The sequence below is a fragment of the Nicotiana tomentosiformis genome, chromosome 4 (assembly GCF_000390325.3).
Source record: "Nicotiana tomentosiformis chromosome 4, ASM39032v3, whole genome shotgun sequence".
Lineage (NCBI taxonomy): Eukaryota > Viridiplantae > Streptophyta > Magnoliopsida > Solanales > Solanaceae > Nicotiana > Nicotiana tomentosiformis.
In genome coordinates this window covers 30,588,739-30,605,982 of record NC_090815.1, presented here as the reverse complement: position 1 = coordinate 30,605,982, position 17,244 = coordinate 30,588,739, and the positions used below count along the sequence as shown (strand labels likewise).

At 37.5% G+C, this 17,244-nt stretch overlaps 2 protein-coding genes across 2 annotated transcripts; both read right to left on the bottom strand.

Annotated features, from left to right (window-relative positions):
- Positions 1–221: 221 nt before the first annotated feature.
- On the bottom strand, positions 222–2,081 carry LOC138909448 (uncharacterized). Its single transcript, XM_070200647.1, has 4 exons — positions 1,952–2,081; positions 1,478–1,636; positions 435–652; positions 222–374 (listed from the first exon to the last, which is right to left on the bottom strand). Exons 1-4 carry the CDS (start codon positions 2,079–2,081, stop codon positions 222–224), a joined length of 660 nt encoding a protein of 219 aa, XP_070056748.1.
- Positions 2,082–10,468: 8,387 nt separating this feature from the next.
- LOC104092131 (acetylajmalan esterase-like) lies at positions 10,469–11,628 on the bottom strand (the record flags this gene model as incomplete). Its single annotated transcript, XM_009597652.4, has 1 exon — positions 10,469–11,628. A coding segment is annotated over one exon (1,023 nt), but the record flags the coding sequence as incomplete, so codon positions are not given.
- Positions 11,629–17,244: the final 5,616 nt, after the last annotated feature.

The following is a 17,244-nucleotide window of genomic DNA, read 5'->3' as shown; positions in this document are numbered from 1 at the left end:
TTTCTCTTTTCCTTCTCTTTTTTTTTCTTTTTTTTCTTTTCTTTTCTTTTATATTTCTAACTCTACTTCTGATTCCAAAAGAGGGGTATGAAAGAAAATAAATAAGGCTCAAAAAAGGGTAACAAATGATAAAATTATTTGGAATAGCAGAATAAAATGCCTTCGTCATTCCAACTTTGAACATGCCTAGTACAAAATGCGATTGAAGATAAGCAAAGAAATCATACATAATATCTCTTGACTGCATCAGAATTAATAGCCATATCGACACATTTACCTTCTATGTCTGTTAAATACAAAGCACCATTGGGAAACACCTTTGTCACAATGAACGGCCCCTTCCAGTTTGGGGCGAACTTGCCTTTAGCTTCAGCCTGATGTGGAAGGATGCGTTTCAACACCAGCTAACCCAATTCAAATTTTTAGGGACGCACCTTCTTGTTGTATGCTCTTGCCATTCTTTTCTGATACAATTGACTGTGACATACTGCTGCCAATTGTTTTTCATCAATTAAACTCAATTGCTCTAGCCGGGTCTTGACCCACTGATCATCATCAATTTCAGCTTCAGCAACAATCCGCAGGGATGAAATCTCAACTTCCGCAGGTATAACTGCCTCGATTCCATATACCAGCAAATAGGAAGTTGCACCTATTGAAGTGCGAACAGTAGTGCGATAACCCAGTAAAGAAAAAGGTAACTTTTCATGCCATTGCCTGGAACCTTGCACCATCGTACGAAGTATCTTCTTTATGTTCTTGTTAGCAGCCTCAATATCTCCGTTTGCCTTAGGACGATACGGAGTGGAGTTTCGATGCATAATCTTGAACTGTTGGCATACCTCTTTCATCAAATGACTGTTGAGGTTAGCAGCATTATTTGTGATAATTACCTTGGGGATTCCGAACCGGCAGACGATGTTTAAATGAACAAAATCTACCACCGCCTTCTTGGTCACGGACTTGAAAGTTACAGCTTTGACCCACTTGGTAAAGTAACCAATGGCCACCAGCATAAACCTATGCCTGTTTGACGCTGCCGGCTCAATTGGTCCAATGACATCCATGCCCCAAACAACAAAGGGCCAAGGTGCAGACATTGTGTGCAACTCAGATGGTGGGGAATGAATCAAATCACTGTGCACCTGGCATTGATGACATTTGCGAACAAAGCTGATGCAATCTCGTTCCATGGTGAGCCAATAATAACTTGCTCGAAGAATCTTCTTTGCCAATACATACCCACTCATATGTGGCCCGCAAACCCTGGAATGCACTTCGGCCATGATAGTCGAGGCTTGTTTAGCATCTATACACCTTAGTAATCCTAGATATGGAGTTCTCTTGTACAATATTCCCCCACTTAAGAAAAATCCACTAGCCAGACGTCGAATGGTTCTCTTTTGATCGCCTATGGCATGTACCAGATATACCCCCGATTTGATGTATTCCTTGACATCATGGAACCAAGGCTCACCATCAGGTTCCTCCTCAACCACATTGCAATAGGCATGCTGATCACAGATTTGGATATGCAGAGGGTCAACATAAGTCTTATCCGGATGGTGTAACATTAACGCCAGAGTAGCCAAGGCGTCGACAATCTCATTATGAATCCTTGGAACATGCCTGAACTCTACCGACATGAATCGTTGACAAAGATCATGCAGACATTGTCGATACGATATGAGCTTCAAATCTCGAGTCTCCCATTCTCCCTGAATCTGGTGTACCAACAAATCTGAATCTCCCAAAACCAATATTTCTTGAACTCTCGTGTCTATAGCTAGCCTCAAACCCAGAATGCATGCCTCGTATTCAGCCATGTTGTTAGTGCAATAAAATCGAAGTTGAGCTGTTACGGGGTAGTGATGCCTTGTTTCAGAAATGAGTACAACCCCTATTCCGACACCTTTCATATTAACAGCTCCATCAAAGAAGAGTTTCCAACCTGGCGTTTCATCATGATCAGCCTCGTCAACATACATCACTTCTTCATCAGGAAAATAAGTCTTCAGTGGCTCATATTCTTCATCCACCAGATTCTCGGCCAAATGATCGGTCAAGGATTGGGCTTTCATCGCGGTCCGAGTCACATAGATGATGTCAAACTCTATGAGTAAAATCTGTCACTTTGCCAATCTTCCTGTGGGCATAGGCTTCTGAAAGATATTCTTTAGAGGATCCATGCGAGAAATGAGGTAAGTAGTGTAGGATGACAGATAATGCTTCAACTTTTGTGCTAACCAAGTCAGGGCGCAACATGTCCTTTCAAGAAGAGTATACTTAACCTCATAAGGAGTGAACTTCTTGCTGAGATAATAAATAGCTTGCTTTTTCTTGCCTGTGATATTGTGTTGACCCAACACACAACCGAAAGAATTATCCAATACCGTCAAATAGAGAATTAAAGGTCTCCCGGATTCTGGCGGGACCAGCACAGGTGGGTTTGACAGGTAACTCTTGATCTTATCAAATTCTTCCTGACACTCATCAGTCCACTTAACCGTAGCATTCTTCTTCAGCAACTTAAAGATGGGCTCACAAGTTGTCGTGAGTTGAGCAATAAACCTGCTGATGTAGTTTAACCTTCTGAGAAGGCTCATCACCTCGGTTTTGTTCTTTGGCGGTGGTAATTCTTGGATGGATTTGATCTTTGATGGGTCCAACTCAATACTGCGTCGACTGACTACGAATCCCAACAGTTTCTCGGACGGGACACCAAATGCACATTTTGCCGGATTGAGCTTGAGGTTGTACCTGCGGAGCCTTTGGAAAAACTTTCTCAAGTCTCCAACATGGTCAGACTGCTTCTTTGACTTTATGATCACATCATCTACATAAACCTCAATTTCCTTGTGTATCATGTCATGAAATATAGTAGTCATTGCCCTCATGTAAGTTGCCCCATCATTCTTCAAACTAAATGGCATTACCCGGTAGCAGTATGTCCCTCATAGTGTGATGAATGCTGTCTTTTCTGCATCTTCCTCATCCATCAGGATCTGGTGATATCCTGCGTAGCAATCCACAAAAGACCCAATCTTATGCTTGGCACAATTGTCGATTAGAATATGGATGTTCGGCAATGGAAAGTTATCTTTTGGACTTGCCTTATTGAGATCACGGTAATTAACACAGACCCTGGTCTTACCATCCTTCTTTGGTACTGGCACGGCATTAGCTAACCAAGTGGGATATCGAGTGACCCGAATGACCTTTGCGTCAAGCTGCTTTGTGATTTCTTCTTTGATCTTCACACTAATGTCAGTCTTGAACTTCCTTAACTTTTGCTTGACTGGAGGAAATACCGGATCAGTTGGTAATTTATGAACTACCAAATCAGTGCTCAAACCCTGCATGTCATCATACGACCATGCAAAAATATCTTTATATTCAAACAGTGCTTTGATTATTTCTTCCTTGATTTGTGGTTCCAGATGCACACTTATCTTGGTTTCCCTGATATTATCTTGATCTCCTAAATTGATTGCTTTAGTTTCATTCAGATTAGGTTTGGGATTTTCTTCAAAGTGATTCAGTTCTCTACTGATTTCCTGAAATGCTGCTTCTCCATCATATTTTGTTTCATCATCACACTCTACTTCTTGGATTGTTATTTCGGAATTAGATTGGCTTTTAAGATTTGGCAAAAAATTCCTCATGCATGTCATGTCATTGAAACCAGCATAAAAAGAACTATACAGAAAAAATAAACAAAACAAAAATGAAACGCTATCAGGAATAATGGAAAACGGGAAATTGTATTTCATTGAAAATAAAAGGATAGAAGGGTTTGTACATCAAAACAAGCAAAAAAAATAAAAACTCTGGATTACAACCCTGGAATAACCCAGATAACAGAAAGGAAAACAAAGCAAACTACCAATACTCCTTCCGGGTGGGGAGAGGAGTAGCTTTCCAATTGCTAAGCTTCACATTTGGCCCAACGAGCTGCACATCGGCATTATTGGAACCTTCCCCGACTTCCACCATATTAACCTCATCAAACAGACTCTGGAACCTCTTGAGCAGCTCTTCATCAAAGTCAACCAAAGATTTTGGGACCTTTGATATTGGGCGTTTTACGACTCCTAGCTTGACAAAAGACTTGGAGATATGTGGAACAGGCTTAGGAAGGTACCATGCCTTTCTTTTCAAATTTTTAGCCTTTTTCATGTCCTTCCCTCTGAGTGTGAATCCCAAACCAAATGTACCGAAATTTTCACGTGGACACACCGGATGTGAAATACGAAATACCCTGCAGATATGAACCCAGGCCTTTTCCCGACAGAAAACCATTCTTCAACATTTCATTTGATACCATGACAGACGCGGAGGGTAGCTTTGGACCTGGAATGCATTCTCCTTCAGGAATCTTCTCGACAGACACTGTTTCGAACGTTTGGTACACCAAGGCCCTTTATTATCTTCAATTTCAATAAACGGAACAATTGTGTCATTGTAAGCAGATAAGTTCTCATCACCGTGCACAACTATTTCCTGCTTGTCCCATTCGAACTTTACCATTTGATACTGGTGGGCTAATCTAGCTCGTTCTTCCGCACCTTTGGCCAACTTTGCTTGAGCATTTAACAAGTCTCTTTCAGCCTTTGTCAAGTCAGCTGCATAGTCATGCACCTTCATCCTTAGGTTGCCGATGAGTTTTTCATCTCTCTTGCTCCTCACAGGCGTTTCAGTGGCCATCCTCATGTCCCGGAGTTAGGCTCGGAGCGCCTCATTTTCCCGAACCAATCTCATCTTTTCTCCTTCATCCTCGGCAGCCTGCAAACTACTATCAAATTTGATTTTTCTGATTTGTTGTTCTAATTTGCTTATGGTGGCCCGGTATTCCTTTTCTTTGGCTAACCAAGCCCACTGCTCCTGCGATGTGTCAACAAATTCTTGGATATGAGGTCTTTTAGTCGGCCGTTCAGATTCACCATTTGTCGCGACTCTCTTTCCATACCATGCAACATAACTAGGTAAGACCTCGCCCCTAGACAAATCACGTACTCGGGTGTTTGCCTCCAAATATTGGCATTCACTCCAAATTTGGCGAACCGCTTCTTCGGGAAATTGGGCATCAGAGCGGATTTCGACCACATAAGTGCTAAGATCATCATCTCTAGGAACTGTCTGGCATCTTCCAAGTTGTCTCAAAACCCGGTATGGAGCATAGGGTTGGATGCTTTGAAGACCCATTAGCAAGAAGTAGGGACCAGTGGCGGGCATATAAACAATCTCATCAACGAGAAGCCAACCCAATGTCCACTCTATCTGATCTACGGTTGTAGATCGAAGGCGGGTAATCCAATCTTTGACCCCTTTCAGAATTTCGAATCCTATCACTCGTGTACCAAACTCTTCAATGCAATTTTTCCCCGTAGACCCATAGTTTATGTATCGAGGACGATGACAAAGGTGCTCGATCATCCACATTTGCAACATCAGGTTGCATCCATCGAAAAACCTGTCTTCAGCCTTACAGAATGTGAGGGCTCGGAATATATCTGATACGATCATGTGTGAAAGGGTACTCTCGGCCTGAGTAGTCAGAACGTGGACAACCCCGGCTACCTGTAAATCAATATGCCCGTCTTCCCTTGGAAATACCAAAAGGCCTAAAAACGCCACCATGAAGGCAAAACATCTATGGATCTCCCATTTTGATCGATTTCCTTTACTGCAGAGTTCATTTTTCGGGTCTTTGAATCCCCTTAAATGTCCGTATCACTGATATAGAAAATGAAAAGTGGAAGTTCCACCTGCTAGACTTCCAATCTTGATTTGTCTGCTTATCTTTAGTAAGTCCAGAAACTTGTGGGGAGTAACAGTCCTTGGAGATACCAGGTACTTGTGTCTCAATACCTCTGTGGTCCCAGTATAACCCTCCATTTCTTCCAAAGTAGGCGTAAACTCAAAATCTGAGAAGTGCAAAACATTATGAGCGGGGTCCCAGAATGTCACTAATGCCTCTATCAGGTCCCTTCTATGTTGAATTTTCAATAGTCTAGTGAGCGCCCCCAGGTATTGGTTAACCATATCTCGTCCTTGTTTTCTCAAATTCTCCCACCACATGTGGAGTGCTAGTGAAATCTGATCCATAACCTTCACAGGTAAGTTCTGAACGGTGCTCATTCTGCACATTTTTAAATTAGGGTGACCAGATTAAAATTTTGTATAAAACTGACCATGAAAAGATTATTTTTTGCAAAATACAACCGAAAACAAATCACGACTACTTTTGCAAATACGACCTTTCAACACTTCGGAGGAGAAGATTTTAGGGTTGTGTTTGCTAAGTGGCCAATTTTTTTTTCTTTTTTCTTTTTTTCTTTTTTTTTTTTAAAATAACATGAGTGGCTATTCTTCCAAAACGACCTTCCGGCGTCCCATCGGGACATTTCTGGCTATTTGGGCAAAAATGGCATCGCCGAACTTTATTTATGATAACATTTCCCGATTTTGATTATTTTTGCAAAAATGGGACTGGACCCGATGAGGGTTGCCTACGTATCCCACACCTGGTGGGAATCAAACCCGCGTAGTTCGGTGAGTTTTGACGCGTGGAAAAATAGGACTTATTTTTTCAAAGATTCATCTTTTTCTTTTCTCTCTTTTTTTTTTAAATTTCGGCAGAGTTTCGGGATATTTTGAACACTAGTATTTTTAGAACCGGATATTTCTCTATCCTACCTCACTTCTTGATTTTGCTTGATTTTTTTTCCCTATTCTAAAAGCCGGTCAACATACAAGCCGAAACCGATAAATGCACAAGTAGCACGTAAAAATGCATCATAATGGTCTTTTAAATTGGGTACACCTATCCTAGACAGACCCAACCCCTGTGTTGAGTCCCCAAAGTCAAATGCACATGATGCAAACAAACGTACCTATTAGGGATCCGGCATGAGGCTGTGTTATTCTAGGCTTAAAACCCTCTATGTAAGGTTCTACACCTGGCTTACCCGTGCGAACAACTCGAGCCGGGGGAGGGGAGGGGGGGGAGAGGGGCAACGTACCGGTAATCAAAAGGCCATCCGGCTTTGTAACTGATCCGATTCTCGTTCTAAATTAGGGTATGACACTAACAGAAAAGAAGTCACGCCAGCATGCACTTCCCAAAAGATTTAGAAGACTCAGAGGGAAGAAGGGTTTCGTAACAGTTTATATACAATTCAAATAATATCAAAGCAGTAAAAAGCGGCATTTAGCACATTAGGCTCCAATACGTAAAAATCATATAATAAATAAAAGCCAAGTATAACAGTTATTCTAAGCTCGAATTCTGAACCCTGAACCAGAGATTCTGGGTTCTTGTCCCCAGCAGAGTCGCCAGAGCTGTCGCACCTCTTTTTTCCCAAGGGGTTTGGAGTTTTTTCAATTAAAGTAACATAAATCGAAATGAGATTATTTAATTAATCTCAGAATCGCCACTTGGAATAATTAATGGCGTCCCAAGTCACCGGTTTATTCTAAATCCCAAATCGAGGAAATTGACTCTTATTTATGGTCTGCAAACACAGAAGACCGAGTAAGGAATTCTGTTAACCCGGGAGAAGGTGTGAGGCACTCCCGAGTTCCGTGGTTTTAGCACAGTCGCTCAACTATTAATAATTGGCCTAATTAGCACAGTCGCTCAACTACGACGTTCAAATTTGTGATTCTTAGCTAATTTGGGATTGTTGTGAGGGCTCTGACTTACGGACTTGACTTATTTGGGAAGAAAAGCATACTAATTATACGGAGAAAAGACAAACATATGATAAAATTCACAAAGATGACTTCGACTAAAGCGAATAGGCTTCACGTTGTTGCTACTGCATTTGAAAACTTATACACCAAAGCTTAAAAAGATAATTAAACTATAAGATCCTATAGCAGCCTACTCCTAAAGACCTTAACCAAACAATTAATGAATCATATAAGTTTCATAAGCATGTTAATATCCATCTTCTCGAAGACGTGTTGTAAAACTCACACATAGCAGACAAGATATAAACTAACATTGATGCATCTCTAAGGAACGTGATTAGAAAATTCAAACAGAACTCAAAAAGCCAACATTAAGCCCAACATTATCACACAATCAGAAACATATAAAAATGGTAAAGAGAGTTAAGAGTAGAGGAACGGACCTCGATAAGATTTCTTTATATATTCTAATCTCCAACGATTATAACTTAATGAGAATTCCGACGATTGAACTCGAAAGGAATATAAAAAAAACAGCAGCGACCAAAATAGAGCAAGGACTGAGAACCAGTAACAAAACTCGAACGGCTACCAGAACCTCAAAAAACCTCGAACTGGCGACGTGCTTAGAGTAACTCGGGCTCGACCAAACTTGTTAAAGAGCTGAATATTAATGTATGAAAAAACGCTTGACTAAATATCTCTTGAACAAGAATTAGAGGCAAAAGTTTTCTTTTAATGTACAGAGAAGATATGAGCAGGCAAAGAAATTTCAGGGGGGGACAATCATATTAGGCCAAACTCAACAGTAGCAGAAACAAGAAGAGTCGCCGGTTTTGTGAGCTCAAATCTGTCATGTTCCATCCATTTTCTCCCATATTTCCAAGTATATATTTCTTGTTCATCTCATCATTTACTTGAAAATTTGGCTTTATAATGTGAGTCCAAAAGTGTTCTCTCAATTTTTGAGAGAATCAGATCTAAGTTCTTGGGGTGGGCGGCAATTCTTGAGGAAAAGAAGATGAGAAGTCGCTGCTTCTCTTGGCTCTAGGTCGTCCCTTCACTTAGGGATTTAGTAATTTAGGTTAGCTCCCGAGATTGGGGTTTTACGTGAGGTGTATGTATGGGGATAAAAATGAAGAAATGTGGATAGAATATTCTTCCAAAAAAATTGAAATGGCCAAAACGCGAGTCTGCCCATGTGATGCCACGAGAATTTTGGATAAAAAGGAATCAAACTTTGTCATTTTGTGCTAAGATGACATAATCTCATTTGCTCACTTTTTGTTTTTGGCTGATTTTCTTTTCTTGATAACTAAAAGAAAAACAAAACATACTCCTACTAAACTAAAAATAGCAAGGTAAAATTACTACATACTCAATATTTTATTTATTAAAGCATCTAACTTAGAAATTAAATTAATATAGACGTAAAACATAATAATTTTTTTAAAAACCTTTTTTTTTTCTTTGCAAATGAAGATAAAACCTATACTAAAAATGTGACTCTTTTTTTAATTTTATTTTATTATTGTTTCAATTTCTTTCAGTAATATATATAAAAGGAGAAATAAGAGTTAAAATATGTAGATTAAACTTAAAATATATTTACATACTAAAAAGTGATAAAAAAATTCAAATATAGTCAAAAATTAGATGATCACAAGAATGATGAAAAAAAAAAGAAACAATTGCAAAGGATTTGAAAAGAAAACAGAAGTTAGGCACAGCAAATCAATTGGAAACAAAGTGAGGCGTCAATTTCAGCCGTCATATGCCAAGCGACGCGAGAGTGCTAGTTCGCGACCAGCCTTGCGAGGCGCAGCCTAACGCGTGAAATGCTCCAGTATTCCGGTTCGAGATTATTTCTTTTTTTTTTTTTTTTTGACTTAGTTATTTTCTTTAGGCTTCTCCTTACACCTATAAATATTTCCTAAACACAATTTTTATATAATTTTTGACTAAGGAGAGAGCACGGAACCGGTCGGAATTTATCAGATTTCATCTTTCTTCCATCAAACTTAATAATCTTTATATTTCTTTTGATGAATTGTTGTTTTGTTAGCATATCTATATGGAGCTAAACTTCGCGTTCTTGGGTTGTGGTTGTCATGAATATTGAAGTTTATTAATTATATTACCGTTAATTCGAGTTATCATCTTTGGTTGTTTCTCTAATTCTAGGCATAATTGCTTAATTGTTTTGCCAGCAGTTGAGTTCTATTTGCTATCTATGCTATGCTTGGGAAAACAGTGTTTCATTAGAGAGAAATTAGAGAGAGCTTATTTCTGAACCCGTGGCACGAGAAAAAATTTCGCGATTAGGATAGGAATATACCTAACAGTCTTGCTTAGTTGAATATCGTATTATATTCATTCATGATAGATTCAAGACCATAGGAATATAGGGTTGATATAGTATGGATAGACGGATACTATTGTGGGAACATGCTATTTATATAAACGATTCGGTTAACTAGCAATCATAGATAATGTGGATTAACATGTGTAATTACGAACTCAATAAGATTGACAAACCGACCACAACCGTGGAATCTATCTCCCTTGGTCACTGTGTTTAAATTTTGCAATAGTAGTTGTAATAGGAAAACCAAACTTTTGATTATCTCGGACAGTTAATTGATTTTAGTTTGCTTAGTTAACGATTAATCTAAATCTCTATAAATTCGATATCCGACTTTCGAATCACTTTATTACTTGACGAAAATGTGTAGTTTGGACATATATCGTCGTGTTCTAAACACCCAAATACCCAACGAAGAAAATCATTATTACCAACCAAAAAGAAAAAGAAAAACACCCAAATAACAAACTAAACGATACACCCGAATCTGGAAAGCATGTCTTTGACAACAATGTCTGTCATATGACGATGAGCTTCATCTGTCAAATGAATACCATCCCAATGCACGTATTGAGCGGGTTAGAACAAGCTCTTACACTAGCTGATCCACACACAGTCCTGAAATTAAAGTTGTATCGTCCTCCAGTTCCACAGCACGCAGTTAACAACGTATTCTGATTAAATCCAAAGGAAGAAGCAGTGCGAAGAAGAGTCAAAAGCGACCCGTAATAATCTCCATAGACAATTCTAACATTTGGAAATTCACGTTGTAGAGATGCCAAACCTCTGTTTAGGTATCTATTATGGTACGAAGCAAAATCATTATAATTTCTCAAGCAACCCAATTGGTCGTAACCATTTGCATTAGAATCAGGAAAAGATGTCAAATACAAAGGAAGACACCCCAGTGGATAAATTCCTGGAACCAAAATACGAGTTGCCCCAAGCTGAATCACATCTTTGATGCTCCTCATAATACCGGAAACAACAAAAGGAACGTACGTACGGACCTCAGGTAATTGCTTGTTTTGGAAAAACCCATTGTAATAATCATTGCCACCCCATTCTCCCATTACTATAAGAGACGAACTCCTAAGAGTTTGTGCACAATTAGAACCACATGTGGATTGTAAATGAGATTTAAACCAACCTAATTGAGCAGCCAACGGCGTGTTCCATGTGGGCAGCCGAATACCTCGAGCTGCCCAGAAAGAGGAATTTAGGGCCGTGGCACCAGCCACAGCGAAGTTAACGCCTTGGCTAAAAGAAGCACCTCTGTCCAAGTAAGCATTAAGGAAGGAGAGTTTGAAAGCAGAGGAAATGTAGTCGATAATAATACGGCCGTTTGAGAAACGGCCGGTAGGTCTTCTAAAGAAGGTTTCACCGTACGGAGCTTGGTTGGCTCGGAATATAATGGAAGCGCCGGGTGTACGGATGACATTTCCGGCATCAGCGAGAGAGTCACCGAGTTGGTAAACTGATCTGCGAAAGTTATCACTAAAAGAAAGAAAGATACTTTGTGTAGAGACAGAGAAGCCATTCTGAAGAATGTTTTGTGCTTGTAATTAACTTAAGTGTTTTCTGCTTGCAAACTGCAAGTGGTAGTGCTAATTTATATACTCCAAAAAGGAACAGAAGTCTCGGAACAACAGGAATATAATGTCTCTTTTGTCACTTAGTTGCTTTTTGAATCTTGTTTTATTTTCAACATTTTTTACCATGTGGAAATAAAGTACGTAAAGTTTAATCACTATTATAACATGTTTGTGGTCAGGGTATCACATTAATATATGTCAAAAATTATAAAATTTCTATTAACTAATTGTATTTTCTTTAAAACTTGCTACTATTATTTTTCCAAGATTAATATATGAAGTGCTCCGTAGAGTTGCTAGATACCAATTTCTCTTCCATGACTATACAATTTGGATGAAAATGTAAGCTTTAGATGCATGTTTGACATTTTTGTAAGTAAATTAAGTACCTAAGTTCTTTCCCCCCGTCTTTTTTCTCTTCTTCTTTTCCTAAAGGTGGATCAAGCAAGTTGGGACTATTATATTGTCTTTTAATTTGTACTGTCCCAATTTATTGGAGGTGTTTGACTGGTACAAAATTTAAATAAAAAATAATTTTTTAAATTTGTGATCTAAAATAATTCACAAATATTTCTGTACGATAAATTATCTTATTAAGAGTCGAATAAGAAACTTAAGGTTAACTTTTTTAAATATAAAAAATATTATTCATTTTTAAACATACTAAAAAAAGTATCATATAAATTAAAACAAATATAATATTAGTTGATACATTGGCAAAGTGAGCTGCTATGATGCCCGCTAACTTTTACTATTAAATATTCATCTTTAGCCGATAATTTCTATATTTAAATGGTTTTAATGAAAATGCAAGAGACCCTATTTCCAATTTAATAGGCCGAATTATTAGGGAGGAAAAGCCACATTGTTAAAAAGTTTGGGCACGATACCATCTTTTTGCTAGCTAACTTTTAATTTAAATAATTGTGCTTGTTTGGCCACAGTTAATATGCTCAAAGCTTGAAATGTTATAAGATAAGAATATCTCATGGTATAAAATTTATTTACACTATTTGTGGATATAAAGCAAACTCATATCTGATTAGTTATTTTTAAATGAGATAAAGGATAAAACAGATAAGAATAGATAAAAGATTAATTGATCTTTATGGAGATTAAAGGCTGGGAAATATTTTTCCGTAGTTTTTTAAAAGTTGAAACTGACCTTTAAAGTTCTTGTTATTAATATTTTGGTTCAAGCAAATAAATCGTACTTATGATTTGATATAAACGTTAGAAAAAGTAAATTTGAAAATTCTCTTTTTGCATATTATACTTTTGTCTTTTTGATTGGGACAGAGAACATTATAGTGCCAATTATTCAAACGTTTTTCCCCGAGAATGCAGCCCATATGAAATTAAAGGTCAGTTGACTGTTTCAGAGATTCGGAAAAGAAAACGAGAAAGGCATTTCACATGCAAAATTTGATTATTATTCCCTTTCAATAATATTTTCATTGGATTTGAAAGTGATGCAGCTGTTTGTCGCCTTTGCATATTTCTATGATTAATATTAGTACTGTCTTTAATTTGCTGGCTCCCACCAGCAAAATCTCTAGAATTATGAATGTGCATAAAATCTAATCACGAGTCTCGACAAACAATAATACATAACTGTTGGCAAAGGCATTGTCTTTATCACTAATTTGTATTAGTATTAATATTAATAAAGCATGCATCGAGAATCAAACGTTTTTTGGTGTTTTAAAAACTGTATACTCGCTCTTATCTTTGTCAACAAGTTGAAAATGTAGCAAAAGAAGATTCGGATGCTAATGTTAAGTATGAAATCACTTTATTAGGAAACGGTTTACCTTTGAACATTAGATTTTAAGTGAAAGAATTTATCTTTTAACGTGAGCTTTTTTTTAATGCAAATTCAAATTTAGTGAGATTCTGATGCAAATATCGAATACAAAAAAGAAAGTTTGTTACCTACTATGTCTACGTACCCTACCTAGTAACTACCGGACTTTAGAAACGTTTTCCTCATATCTGAACTATTCGGATTGTAAATATCAGTGGTACTTTTTCATTTCGGTACAATATATGTATATGGCTGGCCTTCTCAACAAAATTGAGGGACTACTCATGAATCATGATATCGAGTAACAGGAGATTACGGGCGTTTTAAAGAAAAATTTAAAAAATCAAACCAAACTGAAAATTAAATCAAAATAAAAATAAAACCGACATATTCTTTGATACGGTTTTAAATTTACTAATTGTTTTGGTTCACTATTTAGAATCGATCCAACCGACTCTATATGTGTATGTATGTATTTATATAGTATTATTTTATAAAATCTTATGACCATAATTTTTTTTTTATATAGAGATCTTTTAAATACTTTATATAGTGTTAAAGAGAACAAGTTGTATAAATGTAATCATGGTACATGCTTATTTGAGTTTTCTGTTCTTCTCTTTGACTTCATTAAGGAGAGATTTCTATATTGTTTTAATCATTAATGTTAGGAAAGTCTGGAAATATACGGACATAAGGTTGCTATTTGATTTTTGAAACTCAATAATTGTTATGTCTTACAATGAAATTTGTTACATGTAAATGTTTCAATAGATAAAGTTAGCTGAACTTGATAATCAATCTCGGATAGCATATGTATTAAGTTAGCTGAATTTGGTAATCAAAATGCCTTTGAAAGCATTTCCGTGTTTTGTAAGGTTGATGAATAATTTAAGTATTAATATAAGTATCTCTTATTCTGTCAAAAAAAAAAGAGAGATTGAAATCCAAGTAAACTATTAGAGAAAAAGACATAAATCTTAGCAGCCTTACCAACACCAACAATTAAGATGGAGACTATGCAGCTTTAGAAATGTCTTTAGTTCATACATTAGCGGCCTTTTCTTAATATGGTAAAGATCATCAATTGGTAGAGGATGGAAAAGCATGGAAACAAGCAATTTGACGACGTATAGACACTCGGCACCTTGTCTATACGCCGCTACACATGAAATTTATGGAACACATAATTCAAGGATTCTATTCCCTCAAGTCAAGGTTAACCACGATACTTACCTTGCTTCGCAATTCAAGTGATCACTCGACCATGGCCTTTCCTTTCGAATTAGTCTCCAAATCAATCAAACCTAGCAATTTATTGGCCAACAATTCAATTGGAGCTTTAGAAATTATTCACAATTCGAAAGAGACTTAATTTAAGTCATTTTTGAAAAAGTCAACCGAAAGTCAATGTGTGGCCCATTTTTCGGAACCCGACAAAAATTCACGGAATCCGAACACCCGTTTCGATACGAGTTCAATCATACAAAAATTATCGAATTCCGACATCGGATCGCCTTTCAAATCTTCATTTTTCATTTTTTGAAGATTTTACAAAAACCTCATTTTCTTCCATTAAATTCACTAATTAATGATGTAAATAAGTATGGAATCATGAAATATAATCAATTTAGGATAAAGAACACTTACCCAATTCAAACTCGTAAAAAATCCCTTTGAAATCGTCCAAACCCGAGACTTAAAACTCAAAAAATGAGAAAAAATATTGAACTCCCGAATTTGAAGCAATCTGCCCAAGCAAGTCGCATCTCTCAAATGCGACTTGTCTCATTGATTCCAGGCAAAAACTACAATACTAGTTTTCAGTAAATCCATCATAACTTTTTGTACAAATATCCAAATGATGAATGGTTTACCTTTCTGGAAACTAGACTCAAAGAGATACAACTTTTATTTTTTGATTATCTTCAAATTCCTTATAAATTTCTCGCGATGTATACTGCTGTAGCCAAAAATTAGCAGTTAAAAATGGCTTAGAAATGGTCCGAAACGATTCCGAAACTCACCCGAGCCCCTCGGGCCCACGTCCGAACATACCAATAAGTCTCAAAACATATTACGAACCTACTCAAGGTCTCAAATCACATATAACAACGGCAAAACTATAAATCGCGCGTCGATTCGGACTTATGAATTTATGAAATTTTCAATACTATAACTCGCGCCGAAACATTTCAAATCAATTCGGAATGAACTCAAATGTTGCATACAAGTCCAAATGACATAACGAAGCTACTGAAATTTTCAGAACCATAATCCGAACCCGATATCATCAAAGTCAACTCTCGATCAAATTTATAAATATTTCAAAACTTCAACTTTCCATTTTTTTCCCAAAATGCGCTGAATTTTTCTACGGACTTCCAAATTCAAATCCGGACATATGCCTAAGTCCGAAATCACCATACGAAACTATTAAAATCCTCAAAATACCATTCCGGAGTCATTTACATGAAAGTCAAATCTCCGGTCAAACTTTAAAATTCAAGCTTTATAAAATCAAACCTTTTATTTTTTTCAAAAAACTAACGGAAAACGTGCCTACGCACCTCGGAATAACTTTAAATTTTGTACACAAGTCATAAATATTGTTACAAAGCTTATCGAACTCTCGGAATCCAAATCGGGGCCCGATATCAACAAAAATCCCGTTATCGCAAAATTTAGGAATTCTTTAAACCTTTAAATTTCTAGTTTCCGTCAAAATGGTGATAATTCGAGCTAGGGACTTCCAAATTCGATTTCGGGCATACGCCCAAGTCCCAAATAACGATACGAACCCACCGAGACTGTCAGAATATTGATCCGGGTCTATTAGTTTAAAATGTTAACCGAAGTCAACTCAAATGAGTTTTGAAGCACTACTTCACATTTTTATCAATTTTTTTCACATAAAAGTTTTCCGAAAAAATATACTGACTGAGCACGCAGGTTGAGGAATGCTGAATGGTGCTATTCGGGGTCTCGAAACACAGAATTAAATGTTAAATTTAAAGATGATCTAATGGGTTATCATATTCTCCACCTCTAAAACAAACGTTCGTCCTCTAACGGAATTAGAAAAGTATCTGGGCTAGTGAAAAGGTGTGGATATCTACTCTGCATGTCCTACTCGAACTCCCAGGTAGATGCTTCAATCGGCTGATATCTCCATTGTACTCGAACTGATGGATAACTCTTAGACCTCAACTGTCGGACCTGCCGGGCTAGAATAGCTACCGGTTCCTCCTCATAAATCAAATCTTTGTCCAATTGGACTAAGCTAAAATTTAACACATGGGACAGATCACCATGATATTTTCGGAGTATAGACACATGGAACACCGGATGAACGGCTGATAAACTAGGTGGTAGTGCAAGCATGTAGGCTATTTCACCCACCCCTTCAAGAATTTTAAAGGGTCCGATATACCTAGGGCTCAACTTGCCCTTCTTTCCGAACCTCATTACACCCTTCACAGGTGAAACCTGGAGCAATACTCTTTCTCCAACCATGAATGCAATATCATGAACTTTACGGTCGGCATAAATTCTTTGCCTAGATTGAGCTGTGCGAAGTAGATCCTGAATAATCTTGACCTTATCCAAGGCATCCTGTACCAAATCGGTACCCAACAACCGAGCCTCTCCCGGTTTAAACTAACCAACTGGCGAACGACATTGTCTCCTGTATAATGCTTCATATGGAACCATCTGAATGCTCGACTGGTAGCTGTTATTATAGACAAACTCCGCAAGTGGCAAGAATCGATCTTAAG